Here is a 16,189-nt window from a genome sequence, read left to right as displayed (position 1 = left end):
GAGAACACGAGTAGCTGTATTATTTTAGTTTTAGAGCCTTTTGCTTAAGCTCTTTCCAACACATACTGCAGCCCACACATGGATACTCCTGAACCCATCCCCCCATCCTCACTAAACCCAGCTCCTAAATTCCCCTCTACGCACACAGAGCTGCTGCTTCTCGCTCCCATAAACACCCATCCGTCCCCGTCCACCATCTTTTTTTAACCACTGTCCTTTCCCTCCCTCTCTCCATAATCAGACACTGACCCTTCTTCTCTTCCCACACACTCAGTCACCCTGATCCTCTCCCAAGCGCAACCCAAACCTCTGTCATTCTTCTTGGGGGACGGTACACGTACCCCATCTCCGTAACAAGCTTTCACTTTCCTAAATACCGCCTTTCGCGTGCATGCATATCTGTTTGCTGCAAAGAAGCACTGGTTTTACAGGTGGTTTTAACAAAGCATGTTGTGATGGGATTATCACGGTTAGGGGACAACGAAGTACAGACTTGAGATCGAAAGCACATTATCCTGTTACCTGAGCAAGAAGGGGGAGGCGTGGGGCAATTCCAGGTTTCCACTTCCCCATCCCCTCTGGAGGGATGCAAAAGCACGCACCTTTCCCCGCGGCACACGGCCAAATCAGCATAACCTAAAGGGAATCACTTCCCAAGAGCCAGATACGCACACCGCTCTCCTAACTGGGGGTCCCAGCAGAAGGAGGGGTGCTGAGCTTTACCCTTCTCAAAATGGCTAGGGGTGGGCATAAGTTCTGGGAGAGGACGCTTGCCTACCACAACTAACAGAGGGAGAGACAGCAAGGGCCAAAGAGGGGGAGGCGGCAGATTTTTAGAAATCGGATTTCAGCCAGCCTGGATGGCAAAGCGCAGCTTTGCACTCCTTTGCTGTCAGTCAGGGAAGCTCCTCTCTTGAAGTGGCATGTCCGGAAAGTTCGATTCCCGCTCTCCTTCCTCCCCTTCAAGACCTGTTCTCAGCCTAGGATGTCTCTCTGCTGAAAGGCTGGATTGTCCTGAACTTTGGCCCTTTGCCTCTCTATCTCTGCTACTTTCAGTCCCTCCCTTCTAAGCACACTATATCCTCTTCACAAGGCTGTCCCAGACAGCTCAGGAATCTGTGCCTTCGCAGTTGGTGCATTCTCTCAATGGGGCATTTATAATGGACTCGAGCAGATGCAGAACCAAAAAACACAGGGTTGCTTTTTGTATTGCACCTCATGATCTCACACTGAGCAGGCTTTATGAAGCCCCCGTTACTGATGGATGTTTCAACACTGCTGTAATGAGCTTGAAAATCACAGTCGCCATCACTCTACAGTGTAAACACAGAAGTTACTTTGACGCTTGTGCGGGCAGGGTCTCTCGCAACCCCACTCCGTCCCCTAAATACTCTGGGCACAGCAAGAGAACGCAGCACCTTCTGCCAGGTTGGCTGGTACACCGAGCTGCCCACCCCAATCCCGGGGACTACCTGACAGCCCACCCCTCAGTGCAGCCGCTCCACACAAAGCCACCGCTGCGGTCAGCTCTGCGATAGAGCACAGGGCGGCTTCTAAAAGCACGAGCTGGACAGCGCGAGGGAATTGACGCTAAGCCACTAATCACGATCAACCCTGCAACTCAGATGCTCGCTCCTAACCTCGCTCTTACTCCCATCCTCTCCCACTGTACTCTCCCTATTGCTCTCCATCTGCAAGCCCCATCACACACCTTCTCGGCGTCTTCACTGGCACCAAGTAGCTATTTAACAATCCACTAGGGGGGAAAAAAAAAAAAAAAAAAAAAAAAAAAATCAAAGAGCTTCAGGCCCTGCAGGGCTCTGAGATACACCTTCTAGGAGGGACAGCGCAAGTAAAATAGGCACAGATGGGAGGGAGAGAATCGGGGCCTGCAGGGAGGACGTTCCTTCCGTGATGTTCTTGAGGCCGTTAAAAAAGATTTACCTGAGTGTACTCGGTGCAGCCAGACAAGTTGGACACAAAGCTGCATACGTCCTCCACCGTCCATTTGCTGATGTCTTCCAGCGCAGGGCTTTCCTCACCATCCAGAAACAGACCTCCCATGGTGCCTGGATTGTTTGGAGTTAGGGGGGGTAGGAAGGAGGGGAGGAGAAAGAAACATAAATCATTAAAATCCCACATGGACAACAACTAGACTGCAATCTGAATATTTTTCTCTAGCCACACATTCATCTTTAATGACCTGTCAATTAAAGCACTGGGCAGGGTCAATTCATAGGCCTCTTCCTCCTGGAGGTCCCCTGCTTAGAAAGGGGGGCAGGGGAAAGGAAAAATCCCGGCTAATGCATTTCATGTGTTTAATGTTCTTCAGCTGCGGGGAAGAAATGGGGGGAGGGGAGAGAAAAGAAAAAACCCTGAAGGAGTGTTTCTCCACACACACCGCAAAGCGGAAAACTCCGACTGCCCTGTGGGTTTCTTTCCCCCAACCCTTCTCCTGGCTACGTGCTCCGAATGATAACAGGCCCCGGCACCTCTCCCTGGTGGCCCGCTGCCTTGCCCGGAGTGCGAATCACCGGAGAACGAACGTCTTGCTCTTTCAAAGCACTCATTTTCAATCCACCCCAGCTCCCGAAATATCCATCGGATCCGTCTGCCCCGACACAGCCGCTGCCTCAGAATACGCCGCCCTCCGCTCCACCGCCGCAGGAGCTGGGCATCTCTCCTGGCCGAGCATCTGACGGGTGACGGGATGACCCCTGCCAGCCCCCGCGACACTCTGAAGACAGCACAGCTCAGTTCAAGCCGATATGTCAATTCTCCGAAACGCAACAGCGGTTCAGGTCCCAGCCCTGTCAGCAGAGACGAAGGTGATGGGTTCCAAAAGGGTGGAAAAGAGCCCCCCTGCATCGCCAGTGCCTGACAGCATGGGACGTGCACGCGGGGAGAAAACCGGGCTGGAGCCGAGAGAAGAGCTGGAGGAGAGGCACAGAGAATAAGAAAAGGCAAGAGAAACACCAGCCAGGTAACTCTTACCTACTGTAGCACGTAAAAGGGAAAAACGCAGAAACAAGTCATGAAGAAACCTAGTTCCAGAAAACACCACTTCGGGGTGAGGGTGGGGGGAAGGCATTATCAACCTGTGGAACTCACTGCTGCATGATACCAGCTAGACCGAGAGATCAAGAGGACATTTACAGGCACGTGAGCATCCATGATTACGGTGGGTAGAGAAAGCAGTTACGAGGGGTACAAACTGTTACGCTTCAGGGCACGAAGCAAGAAATTACCAGAAAAAAAATACTTCTCCCGGGGGTCTATCACGACAAAATTATCTGTCCTGTAGGCTTAAGGTTTTTCCTGAGGCATTTGATCAGCACCACGGACGTAACCCCTCACTGTGACTCCTTCGCTTCTGTCCGCAGCAGGTCGGGTAGCACTTCTGCAACTAATGACAAAATAAAGCGGGATGCAAGAAAAGCACGGTGGGGAGCACAAGCCCGGAGAAGGAGAAGCGGCTGGTTCCCTGGGGGAACGCACCAGGTCAGAGGCAAGAGGCGCAGAAAGAGCAAACAGCAAAGCCGCACGCTGAGCCTCCGCTAGCTAGTTGGCAAAGCCACCAGCACAGTCCAAGGTAACAGGAAAAGGACAGGATTTACAGAGGAAGTTATAATGCCAATAAGATGCTTTTAAACCAGCAGCAGCCTGCACGAGAAGCAGTCAGACGCTATGTAATCATTTCCACTACGTTTCCGCTCCCAACTTCCCGCTTCCCTTCCCAGCCTCGCCCTCCGCACCGTTCCCGTAGCTGCGCCACCACTTCCCCTCCCGCCGTGCCACCTCCTCTCGGGGAAGGAGACGGCAACGTCTGCTTCAACCGAAACTGCGCGGCACCGGCTGGCCAACGCGCGTCTCAGCGCGGTGATCGTACAAGGACCGCCGGCCTCCGCTCCCAAACGCCCCTCGGCAAACGGGGACGGGTCCGCATCTCTCCTTACACGCGCGGGCCAGCGCAGACAGACAAGCGCCAATCCCGGTGCCAGAACGTCTTGGCTGGAGAGACGGGAGCCCTCCAAGGCCTGCTGCCTCTGCCAGCGCTACCTGTCCCTCTGGAGCGGGGACAGGACTGTCCCTCTCTCCCTCTCCCCATGCCTCGGGGACTCTGGCACATCTTTGAAGGCCTCCTTGCCAGCGCTTCTTCCCAGCCCGGGACCCTCAGGGCGCTCGCTGCGGGCAACAACCGGACTTTTCACACCTCCCGCACGTCGGTAGTCTCTACCACAACCTTCTTGCAGGCACAGGGCCCTCTCCCCTCCAGCCTAAGTACCAGGCTTGCAACACGCTCCGCTTGCTGCTCCCCGGGACGGCTCTGCCTGGAAGCGACGTGCCGAGCGGGGAGAGCTCGTTTTCCCCCGCCTCGCCAGCCCGTGCCCCGCTGGAGGCCGGGCAGCTCCTCACCCTCTTCACACCCCTTCTTTTTCCAGCTAGAAAAAGCTTCAAATACTTTTGTGCGTCTGATAGCAGCTGCAGAGAAAACGACCGGCTTTCCTGCGAGCTCGGCGCCTGTCAGCACAGGAGGTGGAGGCAGAGGCCGTTGCCAAAGAGCCAGCGAGCGCTTCCCTTCCCCTCACCACCGCCAGCTACCAGACAGACAGACAGATGGACACGAGCCCTCATTCTCATTCCTATTGCATTCCATTTTCCAGGAGACAAACTCACAGCTGCTTATGTTAAAATTCACAAAACACTCCAATGGCTGAGGGCTTCCCCCCCCCCCCCCTTTTTTTTTTTTTTTGCTGTTTCGGGGGAGGGTTTTTCTTTCTCAGGGTGGGGGGTAATTCCCTTTCTCCTCTTTGGAAGAGTGGCTGCAGCTTGGTAAATAAAGGAAGTGAAACTGAACTCAATTATTCCAGGCACAGTCAATGCTCGGGCGAGACACCTCCATCTGCAGCCAGAGCAAGCGTCTCTGAGGGGATCTGACTGTAACAGCCAACTGCTTTAAAATTAGGTACTTCCTTATTCCAAAAGCAAGCCAAGGATTGAATTGCAGCAACACAGCACTTGGGAATGAATTCTCCAGTCACCAGCCAGCCAGACCCATCCTCAGGCTATAACCTCAGCCTGCACGGAGAGAGGCTGGTCAGCCCCCGCCAGTCACGCACACACTTTGCCAGGTCCCCACCAGCAGAGGGGAGAGATTTAGCCCAGACGCTGCGTTCCCAACTAGCAGGGATGAGGGGAAAGGTGTTAAGGCTTCCCTACGGTCCCCCTCCTGCACACGCGCTGGCAATCCTGGAACCGCACCGAACGCGAGATCGTTTGCAGGGTTACTGACATCGCCAGCAGAGCTGGGCTAGTGACTGCTTCTCCTACAGAAACCTCTCTCCTCTGTGGTTTTCTTTCCTTTGTCTCTTCGTGCCCCCAGAAGAAAGGAAGGGAGAGGTCAAGACGCACACAGATGCACACAGTAAGCCTGCTGTGTCCAAGTCTGAGGGCAAGACAGGCCCGCTGTATGGGAACGAGAAATATTTTCCACGTACCCACACACAGAGAAATCTAATACGGCCAAAATATTTATCTCGGAGAGTTTGTTTTCCCTTCCCATTTATACCAGGGAAACAGGGACTGACTGGTGGAAACATTCTTGGGAGGGGGAAGGTAAATACCAATACTTCGGGTTCTGGTCTATTAGCAATTTCTGTGCCACAGAACTTAAAAGCTAGAATAGGAAAAACCTATTTCCACTGAAGTTAGAGGCAAAACACCCCCATTCCCTGCAGAAAAGCCCAAAATCTCACGGTGCCTGCAGAAGACCTCAGCCCTAGTAGCTCCAAAGACTCAGTCACCATTCTGTGTACTCAGCACCCCTGAAGTCAGGGTCGCGGAGCCTGGTGTTCAGGTGTGTCCCCCCTCGCCCTTTTGCTCCCACCTCAGCTGTGTCACCGGTCTGAAGTCACCAGATGCAGGACTAACGCCAGGACGGACTTCTGCAGGACGACACTGGACCCTCTGGCCTCAGCGTGTATCTAATTTGCAACTAGAACAGGACCGGCCCTCAGCACACTGCGTCCAGTGACTGGCCCTTTCTAATTTTACAGTCCCTGGAGCAGAAGGGCTCCTGTCCTTCCTCCCATCCCTCCTCAGGAAGATACTGCACCGTCTGCTCCGTCTCTGTGCATGGCTGCACCCACTCACCACTGCGCTGGCAGTTTAGGGAATGATAACAAATAGGTGCCAAGTGGCTAGAAGGGACGCACCTTCTATTATAATAATGACATGTCACTGGATCGTGCTGGACTGCGAGGATGCATAAAGGGCAGCATCTATTCCCTGCCAGGCCTCCTCTGTCTTGCTCTATGATAAATGATGGTCCGAGAGACTGGTAATGGATTACAGAGCATTTCACCAGATGGGGCCCAGCGTGTAGAGACTAAAAAGAATCCATCGTCCCAGGCCAGTGTCTTGTAGACAGGTGTCCACGTAAAAGCCCTCACCACCCATGCCGCAATCCATTTATAAGTTCCCTCCCTCCTCCTGATATCCAGCTGCTTCAGAAGAGAAGCCAAAGACTGAACGGGTCAGGGAGAGCAACCCCTCGGACCATCCCAGTAAGGGAAACCTCTGCTGCGAATCCAGCAGCCAGGCTGCAACGGGGCTGTCTCTGCTGCACGGAGACACACGAGTTTTTGCTCCTGGCACCTCAGGAGACAATCCGGGTGCCAACTGGGAGACCAGTGCACAAAGCAAACCCACTTGGAAGTCAGCCCACCTATGGGTTTAATCAGTTTTGCTACCACCCTCCAACCCCTCTCCCATTCCTCCCTGTGCGTGCCCCCCTGCCTTCCCATGCACCGGAGAGGGCTCGGGTCATGGAGCGGCACTGGAAGGCTTGCGTTAATTGCTCTCCAGACTACAGATCGATAGAAGGATTTTAGCCTCCTGCACACTCCATCCTTCACCTTTTCCAAAGGACGGGGCTGGAGGAGGGCGCTGGGAGGAGGAGGGGAGCAAGGCTGCTGAAACCTTGACGAGATGAGGTCATCGAGCAGCCGCCAGAACCCCAGAAGGCAGCTCAGGGAATCGACCCAGCTCTGGCTGCCTCATCGATATTCTTCCCAGTAGGGACAGAAAACAGCTCTCTGCCTCCAAAGGAGGAGCCTCCCCTTGCTGGAAGACCAGAGGAACGGCCTGAAACTCAGTGGTCATTTTCAGCCAGCCACTTCTCTCCTCTCCTCTCCTCCCTCTGGCTCTTCCTTTCAGCCCGCCACGTTACCTGCCTTGTTTAGGTGGTTACCTTATAATACCAGCCTCCAGTGTACAGCACAACATCGTGACCAGCCAGGCCAGAAGAGCAGTCCTTGTGCAAAAAAGGGATTACAGAAATTATCTGGCACTGGCGGAGAGGTGGGTGCAGTTCCGTCTGTCTGTCTTCAGGTGGTTTGTGTTCCCCGAGGGCCAAAGTAACACACTTTTCATTGAGACACGTTACCCCAGCACACCCCACGATCCCCGCAGCATTTGGATCAATATAGCCCTCAATATTTCAGTTGCTGAACTCCCAGCTCCCCTATCGACCTGCTGTGCTGCATCGAACAAGATGCCCCGTCTTCCCAAGGCTGTTTCAGGTGAGAGTTTTTGCTATGCAGTTGTACAGTGCCTAGCACAACAGGGTCGGTGCTGCTGTCCCACAAACGGGCAATATGAACAGCCGCGACAACGTGTGAAGCTAGCCGAAAGCAAAAGAGCCCTCAGGAAAAGACCTACAGCCCTGGAACAGGCTCCACAAATCAGAAGTGCCTGAGAACCGGGCAGTGAAACACAGCCCTGATCTTTGCCGAGGCCTCAAGACACGATCGTGATATAAATTTGAAGTGATAATAATAAATGGCCTATTACAGTAACTCGCACATTGCTGGGGGAGGGAGGAAACCCATCTACAATCCAGGCCTCCCTGCAGAGCCTCACACAAGAGATGAGCAGCACAGAGCTGTGCGTTTCCCTTTTTAATGGCCAGGAGAAAAAGGCTCCTGCAAGGAAGCCTCAGCAGCCCAAGGCAGCAGGAATATTTATCATGTTGGCCACCTGCCTGTCATAGAAAAATCGCTTCCTCCTTCCTGGTTGGAAGGCAGCTCTAATGAGTGATGGGCAGCCACGTTCACAACCGCAGCAGCTCTTTGCATAGAAAACAGGCAGCCTCGGCGACCCACATGCCATACCCCCCCCCTTTCTCCCTCCTCCGTGTGGCAGGAGGTCCTACCTCCTGCTAATTGCTCAGCCGAGTAATTAGCTGAGGCAGGTTTTGGCTCCTGGCTAGGCTAGCGGGGCTGCTGCCCTGCTCTGCCCACAGGAGACCCCAGGCAGAGCAGCTACCAGGGTTTGAAACCCCACTTTGTACCCCCTGTACTTACTGCTCCCTTCTGGCTCCAGCTGTGCCTGCCTTTGCTGCCCAAGAGACTGCGCCGCTGGGGACCACAGAGCTGGCAATGACTTCCCTGCCTGCCTATCCCGTCCAACAGGCACCAATCCAGCTATACCAGTGCCTGTGAGACTGAGAAATACACCACAGGCAGAGGAAAGAGCACATCTAGCTCTGCCCTGGAAAAGGAGCACAGCAGTAGTAACTGACACCTCCAAGGGCACAGGGCAGCCAAGACGTGTAAGTCACTGCTGGGGAGCTCTTTGACGCCCCATCCCAAAGGTGTTGTCTCACATGCTACTCTGGAACTGTCCCAGATCTGACACTCCGCAGGGAGGAAAATGCTGCAGCCTTAATCCTTCTTTTCCCTCGCCTCAAACCATGGCAATGCACAGCGGGAGAACCAAGCACGTGGGAACCAGCCAGCCACCCCCCAGCCCTGCACATCCCCAGCGCGCCTCTCCCTGCAGAACAGCCTCAGCCTCGCTACCAGCCTGCAGCCTCTGCCCACGCAGGACAGATCCAAGTCACCCTGGGAAGCTCCCCTTCCATTCCTTTGTCCTGCTGTACCCAACCGGTCCCCACTCCCTGGAAATCTCATGAACGCAGCCCAACAGTCTTCACAGCCTTTCAGGCCACCATTCCAGATACAATACGTCTGGCCCTTTATTTTGTAGGGCAGCACCTTGCAGCCATTCATCATTTTTGTTGCCTCTTCCTGAAGCCCCCTCTAGTTCACTGGCGTTTGTCCTGAAACACGGCTTCCAAATAAGGCCCAAGCAATTGCAAGATCCTTTAGTCCACCATACTGCGATCTCCCACGCCTGGGACTCACTTTGTCCCTGCTGGCCCTCTTTATGACCCTTAATTTCCTTCATTGCAAATGGAGTCCTTTATACTAATTAAAAGACGACACTCGGTTCCCTACAGAGAAAAAAGAACTAAAACCGCACTACAGAACAGGAGGGGGGAAGAGTCCCGCTCTCAGCACACTGCAAAACATGTCACTGCTCCGGCCCGTAACTCAGCGACTGGCCCTCACGCACTCACCTGCATGGAAGTACGGGCTCATCGTGTAAGGGAATCCAAAGGGCAGCGGCTGAGGTGGTGGGATGGAGGCTGGCGGGAGATATTTCACCTCGTTTTTGTTGATGCCTGGGCCAAGCAAATGGCTGGGGGACTCGGCGCTCGAGGAGCTGCAGGGGGCATTTTGACTAGCAGCCGCTTCACCCAGCTCCTTGGCCCCTTCGCAGACTTTGCCTGTCTCTTTGCACTCCTTAAGCTCGGCAGCCGAGCTGCTGCTCTCAGCCTTCAGGCTCTCCGGCTTCTCGTCGCTCACATCCGCGTCGCTCTCAGAGTCCTTCATCTCCTCGTCGTTACAGTCTGGTGCCCCATCCCGCGCCCGGGGCTCCGCCACCTCCTTGGCCTCGCTCAGCCCCTGCGGCTCAGCGCGGTGATGTGCCGATTTGCGGCTGCCCCGCCGGGGCTGCTCCTTGGGCGGCGTGGCGCTGCTGGGGACGCTGGGGTTGAGGGACAGCAGGGGAGTGTTGTTGTGTCGAAGCACCAGCATGGCGTTCCTCCGGGAGAGCTCTTCCCGCAGCGGGTGGCCCTCGGGGATGTCGTGCACGTTACGCAGGGCCGGGTGGTCCGGGGGCAAGCCGGGATGGAGGCTCAGGGGGTCACCAGCCAGTAGCCTTTGCCTGTGGAGATTCTCCAGCTCTTTCTGGCGGATGATCTCAGCCGACATCTCCAACCTAAATTGGGAGAGGCAGAGAGGGAGCGTCGGTGGTGGGGAGGAGGGAGCTGTGTGTAACTTGCTAACCCCCAGCCACTGCTGAACCAGAGCTTGCAGGATCAAGGTGTCACCTCCAAACCCCCACGTTGTTTCCGTCCGTCTCACCTGGACACCGCTCCGTTGCCTGCGCGCAACTCATCCAACACAGCACCCCACATCACTCTGCCTGCTGCCAGGGAAGGGAAGGAAAAATCCAACCCAAGCCCAGGCAGGCTAGCCCTCTACACTCTTTACCTTGCCAGGTTTTGCTTTCGTAGCATCTCTTGCTGCCGCGCAAACATCTCTGCTTGTGCCGGCTGTAGGAACCCGTAACCTGGGGACAGGGAGAACAATACTGTGGGGTTATTAATCTCAGCATTGACTCTTTGCTAACCCAGGGCCAGCTCCCCAGAGGGCTAACTGAGCAGGAAAGGGCAGCCGAGAGCTGCCTTTCTGTTCTAGAGCCCATCTATTCCCTCACTCCCAAGGCAGTGCAGTCTGCCGCTGAAACATGGGACCAAGGAGGCTGGTGGGGATTAACAGAGAGAGCAGCCAAGGCAACCTGCTCCTATCACTGCAAAACAAGGGTGAAGTCAGCACAACAGTACCAGGGAAACACAGAAAATGTGTCTGGGCTGTTTGGCTAAAGGACAGTTTGTCACTCTACCCGCTTCTCCTGGCTGACGTTAAGCATCTCTTAAGCACTCACCTGGTGTCTGGCACAGAGCCGAAGGCACCCCAAGAAAAGGAGGTCTCAAGTGGGGCCCCAGGGCAATATGGGGCGCATTCTGGGGTGAAAGCAGAGGCGGTGGGTGGGATATCTCCCTGCAGAAATCAGAAAATAAATACATGTTGAAAACCTGGAGGCTCCATCCACAGCACCCAGAGGGCCCTGGCTCAGGAATAACATCCTTTCTGCAGATGACCTGCACTCTGTACCAGAGGCTGTTCTGAGATAGAAAGATGCCTGTTCACCCATACGTGAAACTTTTAAAAGGAGAGAGAAAAGACAAGAAGCAGAACCAGAAGGGGAAAAAAGCAGCCAGGACTCCATAGGTCCCACATACTTCCCACCTTGATATGTTTGCTTCCACGGCCTTTCAGCTGGGTTTTGGCTGCCCAGGGCTAGCAAAGGCAAGGCTGAAGGTGCTGCATCTGCCCATCCCGTTAGCAAGCTCGGGTTTCTATCTCAACTACCTTACAACTGAAAAAGCATTCTATATTTTGGGAACTGGACAGTGGGTCTGGGAAGATCTGAAGGCATCACTGGCATGCCTTGCAAAAAAAATCACTGTCCTAGCCAGGACAAGGGGAGATCTTTAATTCTGGAGAGAAAAGCTGTAAGTCAGGCAGAGAAAAAACACAGAGAGAGGAGAGACGAGGAGCGGGATGTGAGCAGGAAGCGCCATGGGGTTGGTGGAAAGGAGTACTACTGGAGAAGGGGGGGGTGACGCTGGCCAGAACGGGTAGAGCACATGTAAGGTGGCAAGTAAGCTGGAAGAGGCAGCTTTGAGGGGTGGAGAAGAGGAAAACACCTGGAAGCAAGGTAGGTAGCACTTGCTTGCTCGCGGGGGGGGGGAATGGCAGGAAGGGAATACAAGCCAAGGTCTCTTCCATTAGTCAAATCTGCCCTGGGAGCCTGCAAGCAAATCTCTGCTTTCCGGCTGCACGTCTCTTAATTCCTTTTGATGGCCACTTACAACATTATTACCTTCACCAGGGCATCTAGAGGCAAAGCCAAGTGCTGTGCCGTTTATTTTCATTTTACAATATCTCCCTATAAAATCTGCTTCAGGAGAGACTGGAGGGCAAGAGAAAGGGAGCAAGAAGGTGCGTGTGACTTTGCAACAAACAGACCGTACGCACAACCACGCTCCCCCTTTCAGTGGGGGGATGACGTGCAAGTGCGGGCTAACGTGAGAATCCCGGCCATCCATGCCCCCATCCCACACAGCTGGGGATGGACTGCCACCACGGCTCATGAAAAGCCAGACAAAGACTCTTTGGGGATGAGGTGGGCAAAGAGAGGATTCCTGTCCTTCCCCTAGATCTTCCCAGTGTAGTTTTATCCTCATTCTACGCAACAGCCACTACAAAACGCTGCCAAACGCTGATCCACAGCACAGAACAGGCTGAGATTCCCCTCCGAAATTCCCCCTTCTCCCTACCCCTTGTCCACCTGCCTGTCTCTGCCTCCACCCTGCCCGTCTGTCTCTACTCCCCTTCTCCCCTTCCCCTGGCTGTCTCCGTCTCTCCTTTCCTCCTCCTTCCTCCCCTAGCTCTCCTCTAAACTAATTGCACAGCTCGCTGTGTCTGGAGGAGAGCCACAGATCGATCCGTCGCTGTTGAAATGTTAATGCTAATCGTATAACCGCTCCGCCAGCACCTCGCACTTCAGTGGCAGCTCCAATTAATCTCAGGTAACGCAGCGCGTGACCTTCGGCTCAGAGCCGGGGCAGCAGCCAAGCGATGCTTATGTAATTACACCATGAAGTGTGTAATCACCTGCCCTAATCCCCGAGGCCTCACAATTAGCCGAGGCCTCGGTCGCTGGGCTGCCAAGTGCTTTGCCACCCCGGACAGCCTGCAGATGAATAACGGACAATTAAAGCGGCATGACGGGGGCTAGGAGGTGTCCGTTCGATCGTAATTAGCTGTAATCATGGGGAGACGAGCCTGGCAGACGTGCTGTTCGTTTTATAAGAAGCAATTTAGGAAATCAAGTCGCTTTTAACCATTCCATGGCCAGGCAAGCAGTGGCCGTGCCCTCCCTGCCTTTTATAGATGCAGAAAAGGGGATCCTGTACGAGAGATAACAATGCAGAGAAGCCCCAGGTGCAGGCTGCACACAGAGAGTTCAGAAGGAAACGCTAAAAACAAAGAGAGCGTCTCGATTTTAGCCAAGAAGAGATAATCTGTGCCCAGGAAGCATACTGTTTGATGGGGATCAGGACCTGCCACTGGAAAATAAAAGGTTCTCCCTTTGGTGGCAGCCCAATGTTAATCAGAGGCTATTTTTATGCTTTAATGTTGCACTCCAGCGGCTAACTTTGATCCCTAAGGAATTCACATCTGCTCGAGACCCTGCAGTTCATTCCCTCTGTCCTCTCATCGGCTCTGTGCAGCTAGCCTGCCTTTCAGGGCCAGGGATCAGCTCGCACTTTGGACTGGCCAGCGAGCGGTGTCCTGGCTGAGGAAGGGAGGATGGCGGGACAAAGCAATTGCTGTGGGACCCGATCACGCTGCCACGCACACGGCTGAGCACAGCAGCCTGCAGCGGCTCAGAAGGAGCTGGAAATACTTGTAAGAGGGGCTGCAAGAAACACATCAGGAGCAACTTCGAACGTGAGAGGTCAGTCGCTGCTTACGTTACACACACGACGCATGCTGGGGATGAGTCCAAAGGTTTAGAAAATTCAGGGAGACACATTTACACTTGCTGTCATCATGCCTGCCTGACACAGCAGACCACACGGAGACCCCAGAGTTGTTCTCTCAGCAACGCTGGAGCTCGCCACCAACCACGCGCGTAGGGCAAAGCTGCTGGGTGAGGCCAGATAAACAGGACCAGCCAAAGGTCCCGCGACTGGCCCTGTTACACCCGAGGAGTACGTAGCCTGAAGTCAGAGAGGAGGCTGCATACGGCCAAACAAGGAGGAGTCATTGCACCTCTCCTGCCATCCCCCCAATGGCTCAGCATCAGTCCGAAGCAGAAGATAACTTCGAAGGAAAGCAGGTACGCTCATAAATATTCAGGGAACAAGGGACTCTTCTCCCTGCAGGTAGGCTGACGCTCCCTAGCTCATGCTGCAGAGCCCCCGAGGAGCAGCGCTTCACACTGCCTGCCTTACCACAAAGGGCAGATGCTTTCCACCGTCCCACAAGCCCAGCCTCCTGGCAGTCCAGGCGGGGAACCTGTTGGAGCCTGCCACTGCTCCCTTCCAGCCCATCTGCCTGATCCTTGGCACGGAAACCTGGCACACGAGGGAGGGAGTACGACCAGGTCGTGTCCTGGCACAGAGCTGGGAAGCCCTCCCAGGCTGCCTGGTACAGATACAGCCAATTACTTCCAAGCAAGCTTGGAAATGAACTGGCAACCCCGGAGTACAAAGTCCCAGAGACCTTAACAAAGCCTAGCGTGCTTTTAGGCAGACGTGCACCAAAACACAAATCCTTGCATCCTTTCTCAGGTACATACCAGCCTTCAAGCCCCCATTAATTTCCTTCCTCCTTTTCTTCCACCTCCAGGTAAGGGCTGAATTACAGTCCCATACTCTGAGAATGTGAATTTAGCCCTTGGCAATTACATCTGATAAGCCTCGTCCTTACCTTGCAGAGAGCAATTCTGTGTTACTGCATATTCCTCCCCTCACCCCCCTTTTTTTTTTTTCCCCTAATATGCCAGCTGGAGGCTTGTGAGCAGGGTATTAGGGGATTTGCACTGCATGCTGCTAAATTTGATATGTCCTTTAACAGGAGACAAATGGTTCACAAGGCTTAAAAAGTATCGACTTTTCTTTAACAATAAGCACTAATGGCCTTCAAATAATCAATATTTAAAGTCATTATGGGGTTACACATTATACTGTTAAAACCAAGCCTTTCACTTTAACCCCATCATATCCTCCCAAGCCCAGAGCAGCGCTCCCCCCTGACTCACTCCAAGCTTAAAAGGAAGGCTCGAAGCACAGGCTGTGACTGGAGATGTGAGAGGGTCAGGAAATGCAGATTGAAACCGGCAAGGCATGGAAATAAATTTAGAACGGATGGAAGAGGGGGGGAAAAGAAAAGAATGCATGAAAGCTCTGCTTTCTTCTGCTTTGCATTTGATAGAAGAGACACTTTAAACCTGAGGTAATAGGCAAGCAGCACACAGCTCCTTGCTGGTTCGCCATCCGCAGACACCGTCTGTGCCAGGAAGGGAAAATAAATAAAATGAAAGGGCTTTCTAAAAATGGTGTTTGGGATTTCCAGGCAGAAAGAGACATGTTGCTGCCCTAGAAGGGCAGCACCAGTACAAGGCCTGGACACAGAGGGGGTCTGGTTTATGCTGCCAGGGGAAATCACTCCCTCAAAAATCCAAACTGGTGCTAAAATCAAATTGGTTAAATCAGGTCAAGCTCTTTGGCCTTTGCTCTGCATAACATTCAGCCAGCCAGGATCTGGTGAGGAATCCTCTCAGTGCAACTATCAGAGAAAGAGGGATACAGCATTCAGAGCAGAGAGGGGGATGTGGGGCTGGGGTAGGTAAGAGTAGGAGACAGAATGTGCCCAAGGTGCACAGGAGTGAAAAGGAAAGCCTCCGCAACACAGCGGGGAGGAATTAGGTGGTGAAAGAAAAAACGGTAGCAACAGCAGATGGGAAGAGCACAATCCAAAAATCCTTGCTGGGTATTTCAGGCACATCTTTGCACAGAGAAAGGCCTCTGGCTGATGCACAATGTTTGTCAGCTTTCTGCAACAGAAGGGCAACGAGTGCATCTTTGAGACTCCGCGGCTCCCACTCCCAGAACACTCTAGCCAAAGGGCTCGGCTTCCCAGGACCCCAGCAGATCAGGATGCTGATGACACCTCACACAGGCAGTATTTCTTGCTCCTTGGCATTCCTCCTGCCTTCACCCCATAATTGCCTACGGTCCTAGAAGATGAATTGTGTCCCTAATGCTTCTTACAGACAGTACCAGAGACAGCCGAATGCTATTACCAAAGTACCTGCCTCAACGCTTGCCCTTTCTCTGACTATAATCTGCCTTCTCCCTCTCCTGTGAGAGAGGGGCAGGTTCTCCCACGCAGACGCCCTGCCATATACTGTACGCATGTGAACAAGCTCTTGGCAACTCATAACACAGAACCGGTGCATCCTATTTAGCCAACAAGCTTCACCACACCGATCACACCGCTAAGCAGCTTGTCCAGCCTAGTCTGAGCACCCGTGCAAGGCCTTCCGTTCGCAGGGTATAAAAGTTTTTCCTTAAAGTGGGGGGGGGAATGCAAGCGTTCCCTAGGCTTCACACACACTAGCCTGCTCTGTGAGAAGCAGC

General features: G+C 53.8%; 1 protein-coding gene across 12 annotated transcripts in view; it reads right to left on the bottom strand.

The window, feature by feature from the left end:
* The window catches only part of SAMD11 (sterile alpha motif domain containing 11), a 124,793-nt gene that overhangs the window by 7,017 nt on the left and 101,587 nt on the right, over positions 1-16,189 (bottom strand). For all 12 annotated transcript variants that reach the window (XM_069782598.1, XM_069782600.1, XM_069782599.1 and 9 more), the window contains 4 exons: positions 10,858-10,973; positions 10,404-10,482; positions 9,425-10,128; positions 1,945-2,069 (listed from right to left, as the gene is read on the bottom strand). In XM_069782598.1, coding sequence (XP_069638699.1) covers positions 1,945-2,069; positions 9,425-10,128; positions 10,404-10,482; positions 10,858-10,973 — 1,024 coding nt within the window. The remainder of the gene's footprint in view (positions 1-1,944; positions 2,070-9,424; positions 10,129-10,403; positions 10,483-10,857; positions 10,974-16,189) is intronic.

This window comes from Haliaeetus albicilla, chromosome 4, assembly GCF_947461875.1.
Source record: "Haliaeetus albicilla chromosome 4, bHalAlb1.1, whole genome shotgun sequence".
Lineage (NCBI taxonomy): Eukaryota > Metazoa > Chordata > Aves > Accipitriformes > Accipitridae > Haliaeetus > Haliaeetus albicilla.
Note: the sequence above shows the minus strand (reverse complement) of the source record. Positions and strands in the feature narration are given on the sequence as shown.